The sequence below is a fragment of the Magallana gigas genome, chromosome 1, assembly GCF_963853765.1.
Source record: "Magallana gigas chromosome 1, xbMagGiga1.1, whole genome shotgun sequence".
NCBI lineage: Eukaryota > Metazoa > Mollusca > Bivalvia > Ostreida > Ostreidae > Magallana > Magallana gigas.
In genome coordinates, this window is record NC_088853.1 from 9,453,341 (window position 1) to 9,470,335 (window position 16,995).

The following is a 16,995-nucleotide window of genomic DNA, read 5'->3' on the forward strand; positions in this document are numbered from 1 at the left end:
ATATGACTGCATATTCTATATACTATTTGGTATTTTTTAGCCAAAAAAGAAAAACACGCCAAAATACCTCGACCATATCACTCAGCGACACTACACCGGATATTTGCAACGAAAAGGAAAATACAGAATATTAGGTTGACGACAATAGACAGAATATTTCCGGCGTACTTAGGTAACACAAAAAGAGATATAAACTAGAGACGAGCTCGTTGCAAGCAACGATTAGGTTTTCCGTTGTAGCTGCGTAATACTTGTGACGTATTACAAAAAATTGATAGCTGACCATAGTACAATATTAGATGTGTAAACACTGAGAAACAAAGTATTATATTTCTGTGACCGCGTAGATTTTACGGTGATAGATAATTCGTCTGGATCTGCATCGGTCGTGTGCAGTACGAACCGGGTGAGGGAATGTTGGCGTAAAGTGTCTAGAGTAAAAGGTTGGGGCGCGCTGTGGGCCGTCAGCAAAAAAGAAGGGTAGGTTTGCGGTATTCCCGAAGGTCCACCAGTATACAGTTCCAGAGAAATAAACAGGCAATTGATGCAGGATTCCACATTATTGGACGAGACTCAACGATGGCAACACTATAACAATTGAACAGACAGACATGTTACAAACAAGTCGGATATGGCCAGAATTGGCCTTCAGACTCAAGACTCTGGGAGAGTCGGACGTGGCCGGGGCTGGCTGTCGTATTCCAGACCGGCATTGGCAATTGTTCATAACTATTTATAAGAATCTTAACAGTGAGTATAAATTGACAGGTAATGATATAAGTAAGCTGAGTGAAAGGTTCACAGATATAAAATAATTAAATAAACTCAATGAGTCTTTGATGTTTAAGAAATGAAAATCTGATAATTGCACAATGTTGTTTTAAGAGATTAACAGTCCTTGAGACATGACACTCTGTCTCTTTGAAATCACATATAAAGTCTGAAAAGTGTCATTCACTAGATAAAAAGGTACCTATGTAAGAAATAAACTGTGAGAAAAAATTACGATACAGTTGTTGAATTTTACAAGTAAAGTAAAAAAATATATATAATTGAACAGTGCATTTTGCACGATGATACTACATGTTTATAAGCAAATACAGATCTTAACACGTTGTCTCTAGTTTGATTCGCCGCATTTTATTCACAGAGTAGGACTGTGGTTATGCCCGGTACGAAGGTAAAAAGACCAATGGCAAACGTTTTACACGCATTTTTATCGAACGCAAGCGCCAATTAATCTCTTAGTATATATGCGGAGATCCTGAAAATTTTACAAGGGGATTTGAAGAATAATTTTGTATTTCGAGGAGGGGGAACATGCGCGGATCAGAAAATTTTTCCGGGGTGGGGGTTGAAAAGTCAGACGGTTATTTGAGTTTGCCAAGGGATGTCCGAGGCATATTTGGTAAGTTTATAATGTACACGTAATTGAAAGAAATTTCGCTGGGGGGGGGGGGGGGTGTCAGGAACCCTTCCTCTTCTAGATCCGCGCACGGAGAAGACCGATGCCGGTAATTTTACTGTAATTTTAACCATTTTTACTTAATTATTCATGTTCATATTTATCAGAAAACCAATATTACCTTTCAAAGCAGTTAAAACTTAAGATACGAACCATTTAGTCTCGGTGAGTATTGCGTCCGCGTACAAAAATATGGCAATTTTCAAGAAATTCGGATGGACGATCTGTGTCCTAGGTCGTCCATCCGATTCTTTTTCTGCTACATACCTGCAGTTAGAGATTGTCAAAGTATTATTGATTATGTCAATTTGTTTGTCTCAAAGAATCATTTTTTAAATCAATAAAGTTTTACCTTAAAAAAAAGAAAGAAATCGGGCACAATTTTCAATAATAGCATTTTACAATTTTATGGTCTAATAAAATTTCAAAAAACAACTCTTCATTGCTTTATCCGAAATATTGCATGAACAAATTTTACATCACATTTTTTAAATTACAAAAGGATATTCAAAATGAACTTTGATTAACCGCTAACAAACAGGCATAAAGAGAGACTGAGAACCAATTTCTTCTCTTCTTTTTTTACATCAAAAAAATTCAAAAATAAATCAAAATATATTTTTTCTTTGTATGCGTTAATGAAAATGTAGATCAGCAAGGGGTTCTTTTTTGTGCAAGCACCTACTTAACAGATTGTTACACGGGTCTACAACGATGACAAATGTCGAAAAGACAATATTGTGGGTGACGGATGAATGTGTAGTTTGTTTTTTAAGTTTATTTTTGATACATGTAATTATATTTATCTGGATCGGTCATGGTTAGTTTGTTTTGTTTATTAAAGAGGGGAATAAAGAAATGAGTAATTTCCAAGCACGTAGCATCGTTTTTGAAAGTGTTGGGGGTGGGGGGGGGGGGGCGGGGGGCAAACTCATCCAACAAATCTTGACAAGCAAAAAAAGAATTTTTTTTTTTTAAATTTTCCAAAATTTTCAAAATTTCAATCATTATTTCATGATTTTCATAGCATTTTTTACATGCTACCAAAATGGGAAGGGGGGGGGGGGGTGGCAACTCCATGATAATTCAATTTTTTAATGTAAATTTTATAAAAATAGTTGCTTCGAGACAAGAGGGGGGAGGACATCTTTATGTCATATAACATGTGAAACTGATTTCGTTCCACCCACAAGCTTGAAATAATGAAATAATTTTTATATGTAAGTTTAAGAAAAATGTCTGCTGCAAGAAAAGAGGAAATAAACTGCATTAATTTAATTCTGGTTGTAACACGCTTTCTGATTGGTTGAAAAATTTATTTTATATCGTATAAAGTATGTTGCCTACGTCATAGTAAGACTAACGTCAAAAACGTATTAACCCGCCTGACGTTACGTTTGAATTTTGTACAATTTGTTGTCATTTTATAGATAAAATGACTGTTTTTATCAACTATCGATAGCAAAAAAATTAAATTATAAGGAATGATTTCAATATTTGTTAGTTTTATACGATATAAAATGGTTTGGAACAGTTTACGCTTCTTTATAAACCGCTTCGCGGTTTATAAAGTGTAAACCGCCCCAAACCATTTTATATCGTATAAGACTAATAAATATTGAATTCATTCCTTAAATAAACATTATGTTAAAATCTTTATTATTCAACAACATTGTAAAAACTGAGATAAATTCTATTTTTAAAAATAAAAAAACAATCTTATAAATTATAAATAATGAAAAATTACTAGAAAAAAAAGGCATGTATATATTTTATTTTGCATTCAAATTCATTTACGTTACGTTGATACTTTTATTTTTATTGATTTATCATAATTCATTATTTGATCACATGCTGCGCTCGCCCCAACGGTCGCACCGTAAAACATATTAAACATGAAACTAAATCGGAAATAATATTTCCGGAAACCGTGACTAGGTTATGTTATAGACTCTACCTTACAAACATATATGCAGCTAAGGTAACTTCGAATGATTCCAATAAAATACTTTGTTGAGTAATGCAAGCTTTTAAGAGAGCAATACTTATATTTGTTGTAAAATATAACACCCAAATACTTCGTCTTACATTCGCTATTTGTAGAACAAGCAGAACCAGTATCAGTCTGACCGGCCTCACCATATACATTGTTGGAATTTTATTGTCCTAGCATTGCATTGCTCTGCATGTACACAATTTATATGGCTACACATAACGTATACACATGATTCAAAATAACCCAGACGGAAAACGGTAAATTATATAGTCATTGAGTCCACATTTTATAGAACTTGTAAAAAAACACATTGCGGGTCTGAATGTTTGTTGATATGTCAATCTATCATATACAGTTTGCTAATTATTTTCAATTGCTAAGGCTAGAGCGTATTTGATGAACATTGAACAACATTTTTTCCATGCCACTTTTTTCCATGGAAGATAGCGAATACAAGTATAAAGCATTTATAAAATTTATCTAATTACCTCTTTAGAATTGTGTATGGAATAAATAATTTATAAGTTGCTGCTGAAGGTTGTTTGGTATTTTCGTTTGTAGATGTTTTGCAAGTTAAAAACCTGAAACGCGGGGCAGGTCATACTTAATATCCCTAATAACCGTAACTTAAAACTAGCGGCTTTGGATTCAAATATTATCGTATACGAATATTAAGTTCACTTTTTAAAATCATCTCCACGATGATAATTATATTATATCGATCGCAAATCAGTTTTTTCGTTTTTTTTTGCTTTAAAAGAATTGTTCTATCGGGAGAAATCCCGCGTTCGTTTAAATTGCCAGCGTACATTTGTCATGTCAGTAATACACATTGTGCTTTATATGACGGCCGTGTATACGTATTGTAGAAAAGTTGAGTTTAATTACCATGCATTGGAACCATTTTATTAACACATCTCCCAGTACTGACACAATTCAAAATGTCTCTGTTACAGTAAATCGTGTACGTCCAGCTCTACAAGCACATGCCCTGTCGTCTAGGCGACGGCCTGAATACAGCTAGCGGCTCTCCTATCGATCGGTTACCTGAGTCTCGTAATACATCTAAATATAGACAGGGGCACAGTTATGAAACTAACAACAAAAATAAGGTCAAAGCGGTTTATCTATATGAAATGAAAATGTACATATATATAAAAACATTTGGGAATTTTATGTGGAATTATTTTTGCGCGCTACATGCATCAGTTAGTGCATTACAAGAAGCCCTTTCATAACCTCAAAAACGTGCGCACCCCCACAAAAAATGGACCGAACTGACAACAATTGTTTCTACAAATACTGACTATAAATTACGAAAACATTAAATTGAATACCATAGAAGGATTCAAAATTAATTTCTTTACAACTTTGCTTCAATAATGCATTAGAAATGTTTATTCCTTTTTAAGTTATTGACAATAAACTTTGGACGCCTCTTAATCCCTAATTGTAAGGGCCAGCCCCTTTTTCGGTATACCGAATGAAAGGTCTAGGTAAGACCAAGAACTTTTAAAATACATGTTATAACAAATTTTCATCAGGTAGAAAACTAACACGGAAAATACGCGATTTTTTTTGATTTTTTTTTCTTACCTTTGTTTCAGCATCTATACCACCCCTTTAATTTGCATTTAAATAATAAATAAAATATATCTCGCACAAATTCAATGTATTAGCTTTCAAACCAGCCCATTTTTGAGACTCTGCCAGTCATCGTTAAAGCTAAACCCCCTGGACAAAAGAAGTCGTTAACTTTTACTTAAAGGAGAATAACTCAAAAATAGATGCGTATTTTCCTCAACTAAAATATGCAACGATAACATCACGCGGCATGTTATCAGTCCTGAAAATTTGAAAACAATCGGTAAACAAACGAGCGAGATATTAAGGATCAAAGTTGGCGTCTAGAAGAAAAAATTAATAAGAAGAAATTTGAAAAATTTTCAGAATAATAGTAAGGTTTTCCGCTCTCAGCGGAAAACCTAAATTAATAATTAATACATTAAAAAAATGATAGGTAAATAGCATTGCTGAGATGTATGCGAATTACTTCAGAAAATGTTTTAATTCAAACTTTATAAAGAAAAAAAATAACACCAGATAATTATACAAAGAGAAGGGAAGTATAGAATGAAAGTTGACGACAATAGGCAAACTATTTCCGGCGTACTAAAGGTAGCATAAAAAGATAAATAAAAAAGAAAATAAATAATACTAAGGTAGCACAAAAAATAAATAATTATGAAAATAAATAAATAAATGAAAAAAAAGGAGTTTAAGGAAACAATGAAAAAACTCATAAATTTAACAATATTTACAAATTACATATATGTAATCGTTATTCCTTGTCATTGTAATGGCTAGGTTGTATTTTAACCATACGAAATAACAAGTTCACCCATCCAGAGTATTTGCTACCTCACACAAGTGTTCCTCCATGATTCGCCAGCGGTCCGGACAAAGGTGTCTGGGGCCACTCCAGCGCGTAATGACCACACCCACGTTGCTTATTTGGTTTGTTTTAATGTATTGTAGAAGGCGTCGGCGGCACCGTGCTCCCCGTCATCCCAGAAACTTTCATGAGTTTTCCCCGCAGAATCCACAAACCTATAGATCAGAATACGGTGATCCGCCGCCGCAGAATATGGATCAACACACACCTTTCTGTACAGGTCCTGGACCTCCTCCACCGAGCTAACTTTTACACCCGTTGCAAAAATGTCGGAACCCTTAACTTTAGTAGGCTGCGTTGAATGTGTTGGTAGTTGTAGGGCATCAATCGCGTCTGGTGTTAACTGCAAGGCATCTTCCGTCTCAATCTTTGGAACAGGATCTCGGTAATATTCCCCATTAGGTAGGATCAACCGCCCTCGTTCCACCTTTGACTTAATATTTTGCTCCCGGAGAGAATCTGAAATGGCATAAAACCTTTTGCGCTCTTCAGGGGCTACAGGTGGGTCTTGGGATGTTATAAAGAATGGTAATTTAACCCTTTGTAGTTTCTTAGCTTTCTGTGCTTGCAGAATCTCGACTTTCTTGCCTCTGTCTGCCATTGTTGCAGTTATTGACACTGGTCTCGAGTTCACGTGCCCTTTACACTGTTCCTGTGAATACGAACGAACGAGACATGCACCCCTAAAACTTCATGAATTAAGTGAGGAATGCTTTCTGATAAGTTCTCGCCGGGGGTGTAAGCAAAAATATGAATCAAAATGTTATTTCGCATTGAACGAGAACGTAAATCTGTTATTTCATGTTCGAGGTGGCCCATCTTTCGATCCATCTTAATAATCATCGCACGTAATAAATCGACTTCACCTCGAAGTTGCGCATTTTCAGAACGAATACAGTGAATCTCATCGTAATTGCATCCCGATTGTTCGGACACATATTTCAGTGATTTGACTACCCCAGAATCCTCATCTTCGATTTTTTTTTTTGGTAACATCGTCAACCAAAGTATTATACTTAAAGAGTTTGTGCTTTAAATTGTTTATCGAGGTCTGTAACTCCTGAATACTTGTGATACATCTTTGTTTACCTGGCTCGATGAACTCAGTGAACACTGCTCGGATTTTTAGTGACCCTTTGTTGTTGTTGGTTTGTTGACATTTTCACAAATAAACGTCTTTTCAATATTCAAAATTGTCAAAAACTTTATCCGAAGATGTTCATAACTTACCAATAGGAATTCTGTAAAATTCCAAAAAAATTGCCACTGCAAATCACACTTTTTCGGCCAAACTTTGTCCGGTAAAATTTACGTGGCCATTCCTCAGGTAGGTCACGTGAAAGAATATTATAGTATTTAAATTTAGTAAACTGAACTTCTGAAACTGCAGTATTTTATTCTTTACAATAATGTTTTACCAAAATACAGAAGTTACATTTGTACATCAATTTTATTTATTTTACACAATCAATTAGTCTGTGTATCACTTTGCTTACATAAGAAGCAATCGCTATTTAGAAATCAGCTTTATAGAATAATTCAAAAAATATCTGGACAATGTGTAGAAAAAAAATGTAATCAAAAAAGAGATTTTGAAGTTTTCTTATCATATTCTCAAGTTTAACAGTAACTGGTGATTTCAAAGTCACTTATATGTAGAGAATTGCAGGCCTCTAAATTATCCTCAGATTGCCGTTCATACATTTTGTTGACACCTGTTTAAAACTTAGAAAGAATGTATTTGCTTACTGTACTGTACATCAAACATATTTTACAAAGATCAAACATATGTCCAAATGTTGAGAATTACAATACAATGTAAAAGCCCAGTAATTTATGGATAACTGTATATTGATATTCAATAATGTACAAATTATATGTCCTTTACAATTGCTCCATGTTGTACTTTCAAATCACAAGTCTCTAGTACTGAAAACATTTGAACATTTAACTTTTTTTTTAATACTAATGAACTCTTCAAGAGAACTCCCCCATTACATAACATATACTTCCAAAGAATCCCTTTACAGTTGCATGCCGTAAATTATGTGTGGTTTTACCTTAAATGATTTATTTTCAAAGTATACATGTTTTTTGCAAACAAATAATCAATTATCAATAAACACTGCACTTTCATACACACTCTCCAAAAATTTCGAATAAAGTTTTAAATTAATAATCAGAAAATAATATTACAAATCCCAGACACGCGGGAAAAAATGTCTCCCAGAAACAGCTTACCGAATGTAAATAACACTAAGTAAATTCAGAACCCAAAACTGACCGGCACCGTAAATTCCAGAGACGTTACACTCCCCGCCTGATGTTCTATAATGTCACTCTTCTTTAGGTGTAAATAAGTGAACCTATCTCGGTGATAGGTCACACATAAGCGATACAAGTTCCGTTATTAACGGTGCGTAGCTCTACTTTCCGAACATGTCCATTTTTACTTGGGAAGGTACGTTGAACAACTGCCATTGACCATTCGTATCTAACGGTGTCAGAATCCTTTAAGAGTACTATGTCATCAACTTTGATGTCTTCCTTAGAATAGGTCCACTTCCGCCTGGTTTGAAGACTGTAAATGTATTCTTGCTGCCATCTTTTCCAGAATTGGTTGGCTAAAAGTTGTGTGTGTTTCCATGATGATCTGTACATGTCCTTCACATCAACTGCTTGAAACGGTCCATAATCAACTTCAGTCATTTGTTTCAGCAATACTGACGGGGAAAGAACTGATGGCTGTGTTGGATCTACCGACACGTTCGCTAATGCTCGACTGTTGATGATAGCACAAACTTAATACACAAATGTATTCAAAACATCATGTGTAAGTGGTTTCTTTGACTTTATGATGATAGCATTAAGAATTCTGCACGCTGTTCCAATGATGATCATTTCCCATATCCCTCCCATATGCATGTGGTGGGTTAAATATCCAAGTAGAGCTCTTTTCCACCATATACTTCTTCAGGGTTGGAGATTCTATGTTGATTGCATTGATGTTAAGTGCATCTATACTCCCAACAATATTAGTTCCTCTATCTGAATAAAACTCAGTGACTTTACCACGTATTGTTACTGTTACAAAAAGCCTAAAGGAAGTGATAAAGGCACTGGATGTCATCTCGTCCACCAGCTCTATATGTACTGCTCTGCTCGTCAAACATGTAAATAAGATTGGCCATCTTTTAGCATTAACAACTCCTCCGCTTGTTTTTCTAGCTGTCACCTCCCAGGGCCCAAAGGTGTCTACTCCCACATACGTGAACGGTGGTGATGGCTTGCATCGAAAGTCAGGTATATTTCCCATTTTCTGTGTTTCAACTTTGCGTCGTAACTTTGAACAAATTACACACGAGTTTAATAATAATGAACTAAGTCTTTTAGCACCCATTACCCAGTAACCTGCGGATCTCACAGCACCTTCAGGGAGGTGACGTCCCTGATGTTTACATTTTTGATGATGGTGCTTTATAAGCAATCTTGCCACATGCGACTTTTTCGGATCAATAATAGGTGCGTTGGATCCAGCTAGTACATCTCCGGTGAGAATTCTGTCTTCTACACGTAGCAGACCTTCGTTATCTAGATAAGGGTCCTGTTGTTGTAGCGGACTACCTGTGGTGACTGGTTTGTGATCCTTAAGTCTTTCTTGATGCAACCGAGCAGAAAGGAGGCAGATGGTAATTTCTGTCGATTTATTAAGTAGATAAATAAAGCATTGACCTATAAACAAAGAAATAAAACATTAGACATAAAAAAGAGTTTATCATGTACATTTAATATGTTTAGCTTCTGAAATCTTTGACAATAAGCTACCGTTACTCCCGTATTCATTTAAAATATAAAAACATGTTTTGTAACAATTTAACATTTGAACTTACAAACAAGTTTTAGAAATTACTATGACCAGTTTAACTGCAATATACGCTAAAGTATAAACTTTGCAATTAAAATAAAATGCCCAAATCACTAACATGGTAGTAAAGAAATATATAAGTAAATATAATATTAACATACAACAAGATGCAGCAGATACACGCTGGATTGACTTACGATGTTGAAAATGAAATACTGCCTAATTTTACTTAGTTTAAACGGTTACTTATATCAAATAGAGAATTAAATTTATTGGAAAATGAAAAAAAGAAAGACCAATGAAATTAGAGAACCAATGAAAACGAAAGACTTTACTCAGCCAACTCAATCCAGTTGCGCAGTGTAACTGGCGGTTTTTTAAAATGTAAGACTGTGTTTAACAAAAACGGATAATAAATTAGATAAAACGAATAAATACATATAGAAATATGTTTGATACTATCACATACTCCCCCGGAAAATTGTTAATCTGTCCTCAGATTATAAATATATCATTTTAACTAGAGCAGAGCTCGTGGCAAAGCCACGAGTAGGTCTTCCGTTGTTGCTGCGAGTTGAAAATATATGTGATGTGGTGTCAAACGATTATAATTACTAAACTTTCAGTTCTGCTTTTGTTATAAAAACGTGTTGTGATTGAAAACCTGCAGATAAAACGTGTATTGAAAAAGAAAATAAGAAAATGTTTTAGGAAAACTATTTGTCGCACACAGATTATGTAATCGTAACAAACATTATTTAAAAAATGAGATATTTAATGGCGAGCTAAATTTTCAGAGGGTAGCAAGCATTGTTGTTAACAGTATGTACTCATGGGTCATGTCAGGAATTGTGTTTTTTTTTAAAAACCGAACCCGTTTACAAAACACGTAACCTTTTCTCTAAGATAATTTCTTTATTTGAATATTTCTAAATTTTTAAAAACAATGTACAATTTAGAAATGTTGCGTGCTCACAAAATTTACAGACCCTGAAACGTACTACTATACCAAAAAAGCGTGCGATTTACGTGCAAGAAACGTTTCGTCTTAACCGTTTAGCGTTTCGTGTGAATCGTGAAGCGTTTCGTGTAAACCGTTTAGCGTTTCGGACAAAGCGTGCAGTTTCGGACAAAGCGTGTATATAAATTGTTTCGACCAAAGCGTGCGAGAACCATGTAAACGTTCATCAGATTTCATTCGGAACTCTCCGACAATTTGTTTCAAAATGGCGCCCGTGTTTTACATTACATGTACTTTAAACTGTTTGTAATTGGCAAAACTCTTTTGTAGGTATTTACATGAAAAAAAAAATCTAGAGGAAATGATATACTTATCTTTTTACAAAATTGAATTTATTTTTAACAAACAAAAGAAAGGTATATGTATTAAAAGACGACTAGTTACAGAGTACATGTATACATAACGTTTTTATACGATGTTTCAGTACTGGTCCAGTCGTTTTACCGGTAACGAATATTTGCCAGTATCGAATAATTTTTAGAAAAATTACTAGTGGTAGACAAAGTTGAGGTTTTGAAAAATCCTAGCTAGGTAATTAAAAAACAGAAATAAATATTCTATCAGTGCGTGAAGTCGTTTGCCACTTTGCATTTTGGAGAGGATTTATATAGGCTTTGCCTGTTGCCTAATCCATTTGATTACTCAATAAAATATGTTAAAATTCAGTTGTTTGCCATTTGCACGATTATTTACCGAATTGTTTACAAATTATAAATGTGACCCAGATATGAGCTGCCGGAAGATCAAAGCAGAAAAAACGAAAGTGTGAAAACAATTAAACCTAACTATGAAAATAAGTTATTGATCCCTATTTAGTGGATAATTAGTAAATATAATTCATTTAAAAAGATAATGCATCATATCAAATAATAATGGAGCTTTGAATGAAATTACGACTTCAAATAGAACCACGTGTAGTTTTCCTAGTTTCGGTTCATTGCGACAGAAGTATTATTTGGCTGCATATATTGATTATAATAGATATACGGGAAAAACAAAGAAAAATGGCAACAACTTATCATCAATTACTATTATAAAGTGTTTTTATGAAAATTCAATATTATAAAGTAACGCAAATGAAAACTGTCCAAGTCCAGTTTTAATTTGACGGGAAAACGGTATGTTAAAAATAACGATCATATTATTTGTTTAACAGACATATTCCCACAATTGTTTTTCCTTCTTCATTTATAAGTCCATTAACATGTACCTTTAGTATATTTTTGAAATTAATTCGCCTCAAAATATTCGGTCAGAAGTGATAAAGGGCGCTAAATTCGATACTGGGAAACGAATTCGAAACTAGGAAAATGGAGGGGGTGTTGAAATTACTTCCTTTATATTTTCGGAAGTTTGATACTACAGTTTAGAACGACAAAGAATCGCGATTTAAACATAAAATAAAAACATTTGGAATACCGATAATAATAGTTGCATGCACGACGAAGCCGCATACTGATTCGTTACCGGTAAAATGACTGTACAATATTAGAATTCGCTATACATAAACAATATTAAATACAATTAGCAAAACATGATTTCTGTTGGAACAAGCCTTAAACAACTTTAACTTACACGAGCATGTTTTGATAAGCTTGTATTTTTTTTTGTTTATTTACATCGATAACTCTTTCTAAGACCATTCGGCTTTGTATAAGCGGCACACATGACATCGGGTGAGACCTGCACCTGGTTGAACCTGTCAATCAAACTCTGTGTATTTGTTTTCATTGGATGGTCAAGCGTCTCTTTTTTTGTCAATAGCCAACGGAAAAATTAATGACTTCAAAGTAATCGGAATCAGTATTTGTTGAAGCACACTGTAATATTATTATCTAAAGTATCTATTCGGAATAATCAGTGTTGTACGTGTATGACTTTGTCTACTTTCATTTATACATGTAATACCAGTTTAGGTACCAGTTTAAAAATTAAATGTCGAACCAGAACAAACGTGTGGTTCACTTCTTGCCGTATCTCAACAATCATTTGATTGTTGTCTGTCATCTGTCCGTCATAACATTACATGGTGTCAGATGGAACACTTAAGACCACCACCGGAGCTCGATTTCTCATCATCGGATGGAAATCTACCCGAAAAATGGAGGAAATGGGAACAGACCATGCGACTGTATTTGAACATCGCCATGCATGAACGGGATGAAAAGGACAAATGCAGTGCATTCCTCTATATAATCGGACAGGATGGACGTGAAATTTTCAACACGATGACTATTTCACAGGATGATAAGGACAAAATTGAACCCTTGTTAAAAAAATTCAAGGATTACTGTGCACCACGTGAAAATATCACGGTGTGGCGTCATAAATTCTACACGCGACAGCAAGGTAAGACTGAAACGATAGATCAGTATGTGACCGATTTGCGTGTAATTGCTAAAAACTGTAAATTCGGGGCACTGGAAAATGATATGTTGCGTGATCGCATTGTGTGCGGAGTAAATTCGGAAAAGGTCAAAGAGAGACTGCTTCGTGATAACAAACTGACATTAGAGAGTGCTTTGAGTGCATGCAGAGCCAGCGAAGAGTCTGTGATCCATCTGAAAGACCTACATAGTGAAGAAGCGACAGCAGCAGCAGTGTTTAAGAAACCGAAAGACAAACATTCAGCTTGTGGAAACTGGAGGAACAAAAAGAAACCAGGACAGTCTACAACAGCCTATGTACCTAAAGGCTCACCCGCATCGAGGGACAAAAAGTCATGTGGAAGGTGTGGTAAGACACATGAGGAAAAGAAATGTCCGGCATTTGGAAAACGTTGTCACAGGTGTAATGGAGCGAATCATTACCAAAAATGCTGCAGATCAAAAAATGTGAATGTTGTTGATCATGAGGATGATGAAGACTGTCACTCTACAGATGACGAAAATTACTTCCTATGTGCAGTTACCAGAGAATCCGACAGGAAAGATGAAGCCCACACGACCATAGCCTTTAACAAGGTGAAAGCTAAATTTAAAATAGATACTGGATCTCAAGTTAACATTATCCCCAGAAGTATTCTGAGTCAGCTTCTTGTGAAAACCAATGTCACACGGACTTCAGCAAGAATAACAAGTTACACAGGAGACAAAATACCCATCCTAGGGAAATGCCACCTCCGACATGGAAACCATGTGTTAGAGTTTTATGTGACCGAAACAGATTCAGTACCTATACTAGGGCTCAGATCATGTAGAGACTAAGGCTTAGTCAAGCTGACATTTGCAACACAGAGACAGTCAAAGGACTACAGTAAGGAGGACATATTCAGTGAATTCACATCAGTATTTCGTCGATTAGGGTGTCTACAAGAACCTTATCACATACAGATAGACAGCACAGTAGAACCAGTTGTGCACCCACCTCGAACATTTCCCGCAGCACTCCGAGACGAACTGAAAGCCTCACTCGAGGGAATGGAGCTTAAAGGAGTCATAAAGAAGGTGGATGAACCCACTGAATGGGTGAACTCTATAGTTTGTGCTGAGAAGTCGAACGGCAAGTAAAGGATTTGTCTCGATCCACGCGACCTAAACAAAGCCATCAAGCGCGAGTACTATCAGTTACCCACGATAGAGGAGATCACCACCAGACTAGCAGGTGCGAAAATGTTCAGCAAGTTGGATGCCAACAGTGGCTACTGGCAGATACCATTAGATCCAGCAAGTCAGAAACTCACCACTTTTAACACACCCTTTGGACGATACTGCTTCTGCAGGATGCCCTTCGGAATAAAAAGCGCCCAAGAGTTATTCCAAAAGAGGATTTCACAACACTTCAGACACATACCTGGAGTAGAAGTGGACATAGATGACATTTTGGTCTGGGGAGAAAACAGAGAACAACATGATCAGAGACTTCGACAAGTGCTAGAGAGGTGCAAGGAGATAAACTTGACTCTCAACAAGGAAAATGTATGTTTCGTAGTCCAGAAGTGAGCTACATAGGACACATCATTAGTAGTGAAGGTGTGAGACCTGACCCCAAGAAGATAGAAGCGATCACAAAGATGCCCCCACCAGAGGACAAGAAAGGTGTAGAACGACTACAGGGACAATCAACTACTTAGCAAAGTTCATACCAAACATGTCTAAAGTCACACAGCCAATCAGAACACTCTTGAGGAAGGACATCACATTCCACTGGGAACGACCTCAGGAAGATGCGTTTAAGGACATCAAGAAAATTTTATCAGAAGCACCCATACTTACCTTCTTTGATGTCAAGAAACCAGTCGTAGTGAGTGTTGAGGCCTCGAAATTCGGTCTAGGAGCTGTGATTCTACAAGAAAACAAACCAATTGCTTACGCTTCAAGAGCTCTCACCGATGCAGAAACTAGATATGCTCAGATAGAAAAAGAGTTACTTGCAGTGACATTTGGACTTGAACGTTTTAACCAATACACATATGGAGTGGATATTGTTGTGGAAAACGACCACAAACCGCTTGAATCCATTTTGAAGAAACCCCTATCACAGGCACCGCCTAGATTGCAGAGATTGTTACTCAGATTACAGAAGTATACTTTCAACTTCAAATACCGACCAGGTAAAGAACTAGTCATTGCGGACACGCTCTCTCGTGCATGCCTACCAGCAGGCAAGGAGGAGACCCAGTCACAGGAGTTAGAGACTTTTGTACACTCTGTGTTCTTAAGAAGCATACCCATGTCACATGATATTCTGAACGACATCTACCGGGAAACGGAAAGAGATAATGAACTCAGTCTAGTAAGGGACTGTATACAGAACGATTGGCCACTCAGCAGAAAAAGATCTACACACAAATACTGGAAAATCAAAGACCAGTTAACAGTTGTTGATGATCTCGTGTTCAAAGGTAACAGAATAGTAGTGCCAACAGTCCTACAACCAGAAATACTGAAGAGGTTACACAAAGGACACATGGGCATGGAGAAGACAAAGAGAAGAGCTAGGAACATCATCTACTGGTCCAACATGAACAGAGACATTGACGAGATGATCTCACAGTGCAACACATGTATGGACTTCAGGAATCAAAATCCTAAAGAGCCTCTCGTGTCAATACCAGTTCCAGATGGACCATGGTAAACAGTAGGAACAGACTTATTCACGCTACATGGAAGTGACTACCTTGTAGTAACAGATTACTACTCCAGATTTTTTGAAGTCGTAAAGCTACCAAACACACAAAGCCGTACAGTTATTGAGAGACTCAAGTCAATGTTTGCCAGATATGGTATACCGTTTGAAGTTATTAGTGACAATGGAACACAGTACACCTCACAGGAATTTCGTGAATTCGCACAAAACTGGAACTTCATCCAGTCCATATCATCAACAAGCCAATGGACTTGCAGAGAGAACAGTGCAAACAGCAAAGAGACTACTGGAGAAAGCCAAGACAGATGGCAAGGACCCATATTTAGGATTACTGGAGTACAGGAATACCCCAACGGACACCGGTTCGCCAGCACAGCTTTTAATGAGCAGAGAGTTGCGCTCTATTCTACCGATAACCAAGAAGCAACTTAGACCAAAAACCATTAACAGAACAGAGACGTACAAGGAAAGGGCACGAAGTCAACATCGACAACAGTACTATTACAACCGTACTACCAAAAGCCAGAAGGAAATTCCTCATGGACACAAAGTTCGATTCAAACTGAAGAAAGACTGGAAGCCAGCTAACGTCATCGCTCAAGACAATCGCTCATACCAGTTGATCACGCCAGATGGGGCCATGTATCGAAGGAATCGAGGGGATATCATAACGTCTAAGGAGAAGATGTTTCGTAAAGACACAGATATCTCTACAGATGAAGAGCCAATCCCAGATGTCAGTCAGGGAGAAGTCGTCGACACAAAGAAACCAAATCTGTTGACATCAGAAGTCCAACCGAGTTCAGAAAGTGGATACCGCACGCGGTCAGGAAGAGAAGTGAGGAAACCAAAGAGATTTGAGGATTAGTGAACAGTGTTTATATTTTGTGAATTGGGGCAGAATAATCCCCTGCATGTTTATTTTAGGCAGACTGGGCAGTCTACCAAAGTCTACAATTGTTATAGTAATCTCACATGATTGTGTTCAACTTATTTCATATCTAAAGTAACTTGATTCAACGAACATTAACTCAGAATTTAATTTTCAAATTTATTGACACTCATTTTTGATAAAGGGAAAGTTGTAATATTATTATCTAAAGTA

At 36.3% G+C, this 16,995-nt stretch overlaps 1 protein-coding gene across 1 annotated transcript; it reads left to right on the plus strand.

The window, feature by feature from the left end:
* The first annotated feature begins 16,053 nt into the window (after positions 1 to 16,053).
* Positions 16,054 to 16,758, plus strand: LOC136275532 (uncharacterized). Its single transcript, XM_066085017.1, has one exon. The coding sequence runs from the start codon at positions 16,054 to 16,056 to the stop codon at positions 16,756 to 16,758; it is 705 nt and encodes a 234-aa protein (XP_065941089.1).
* Positions 16,759 to 16,995: the final 237 nt, after the last annotated feature.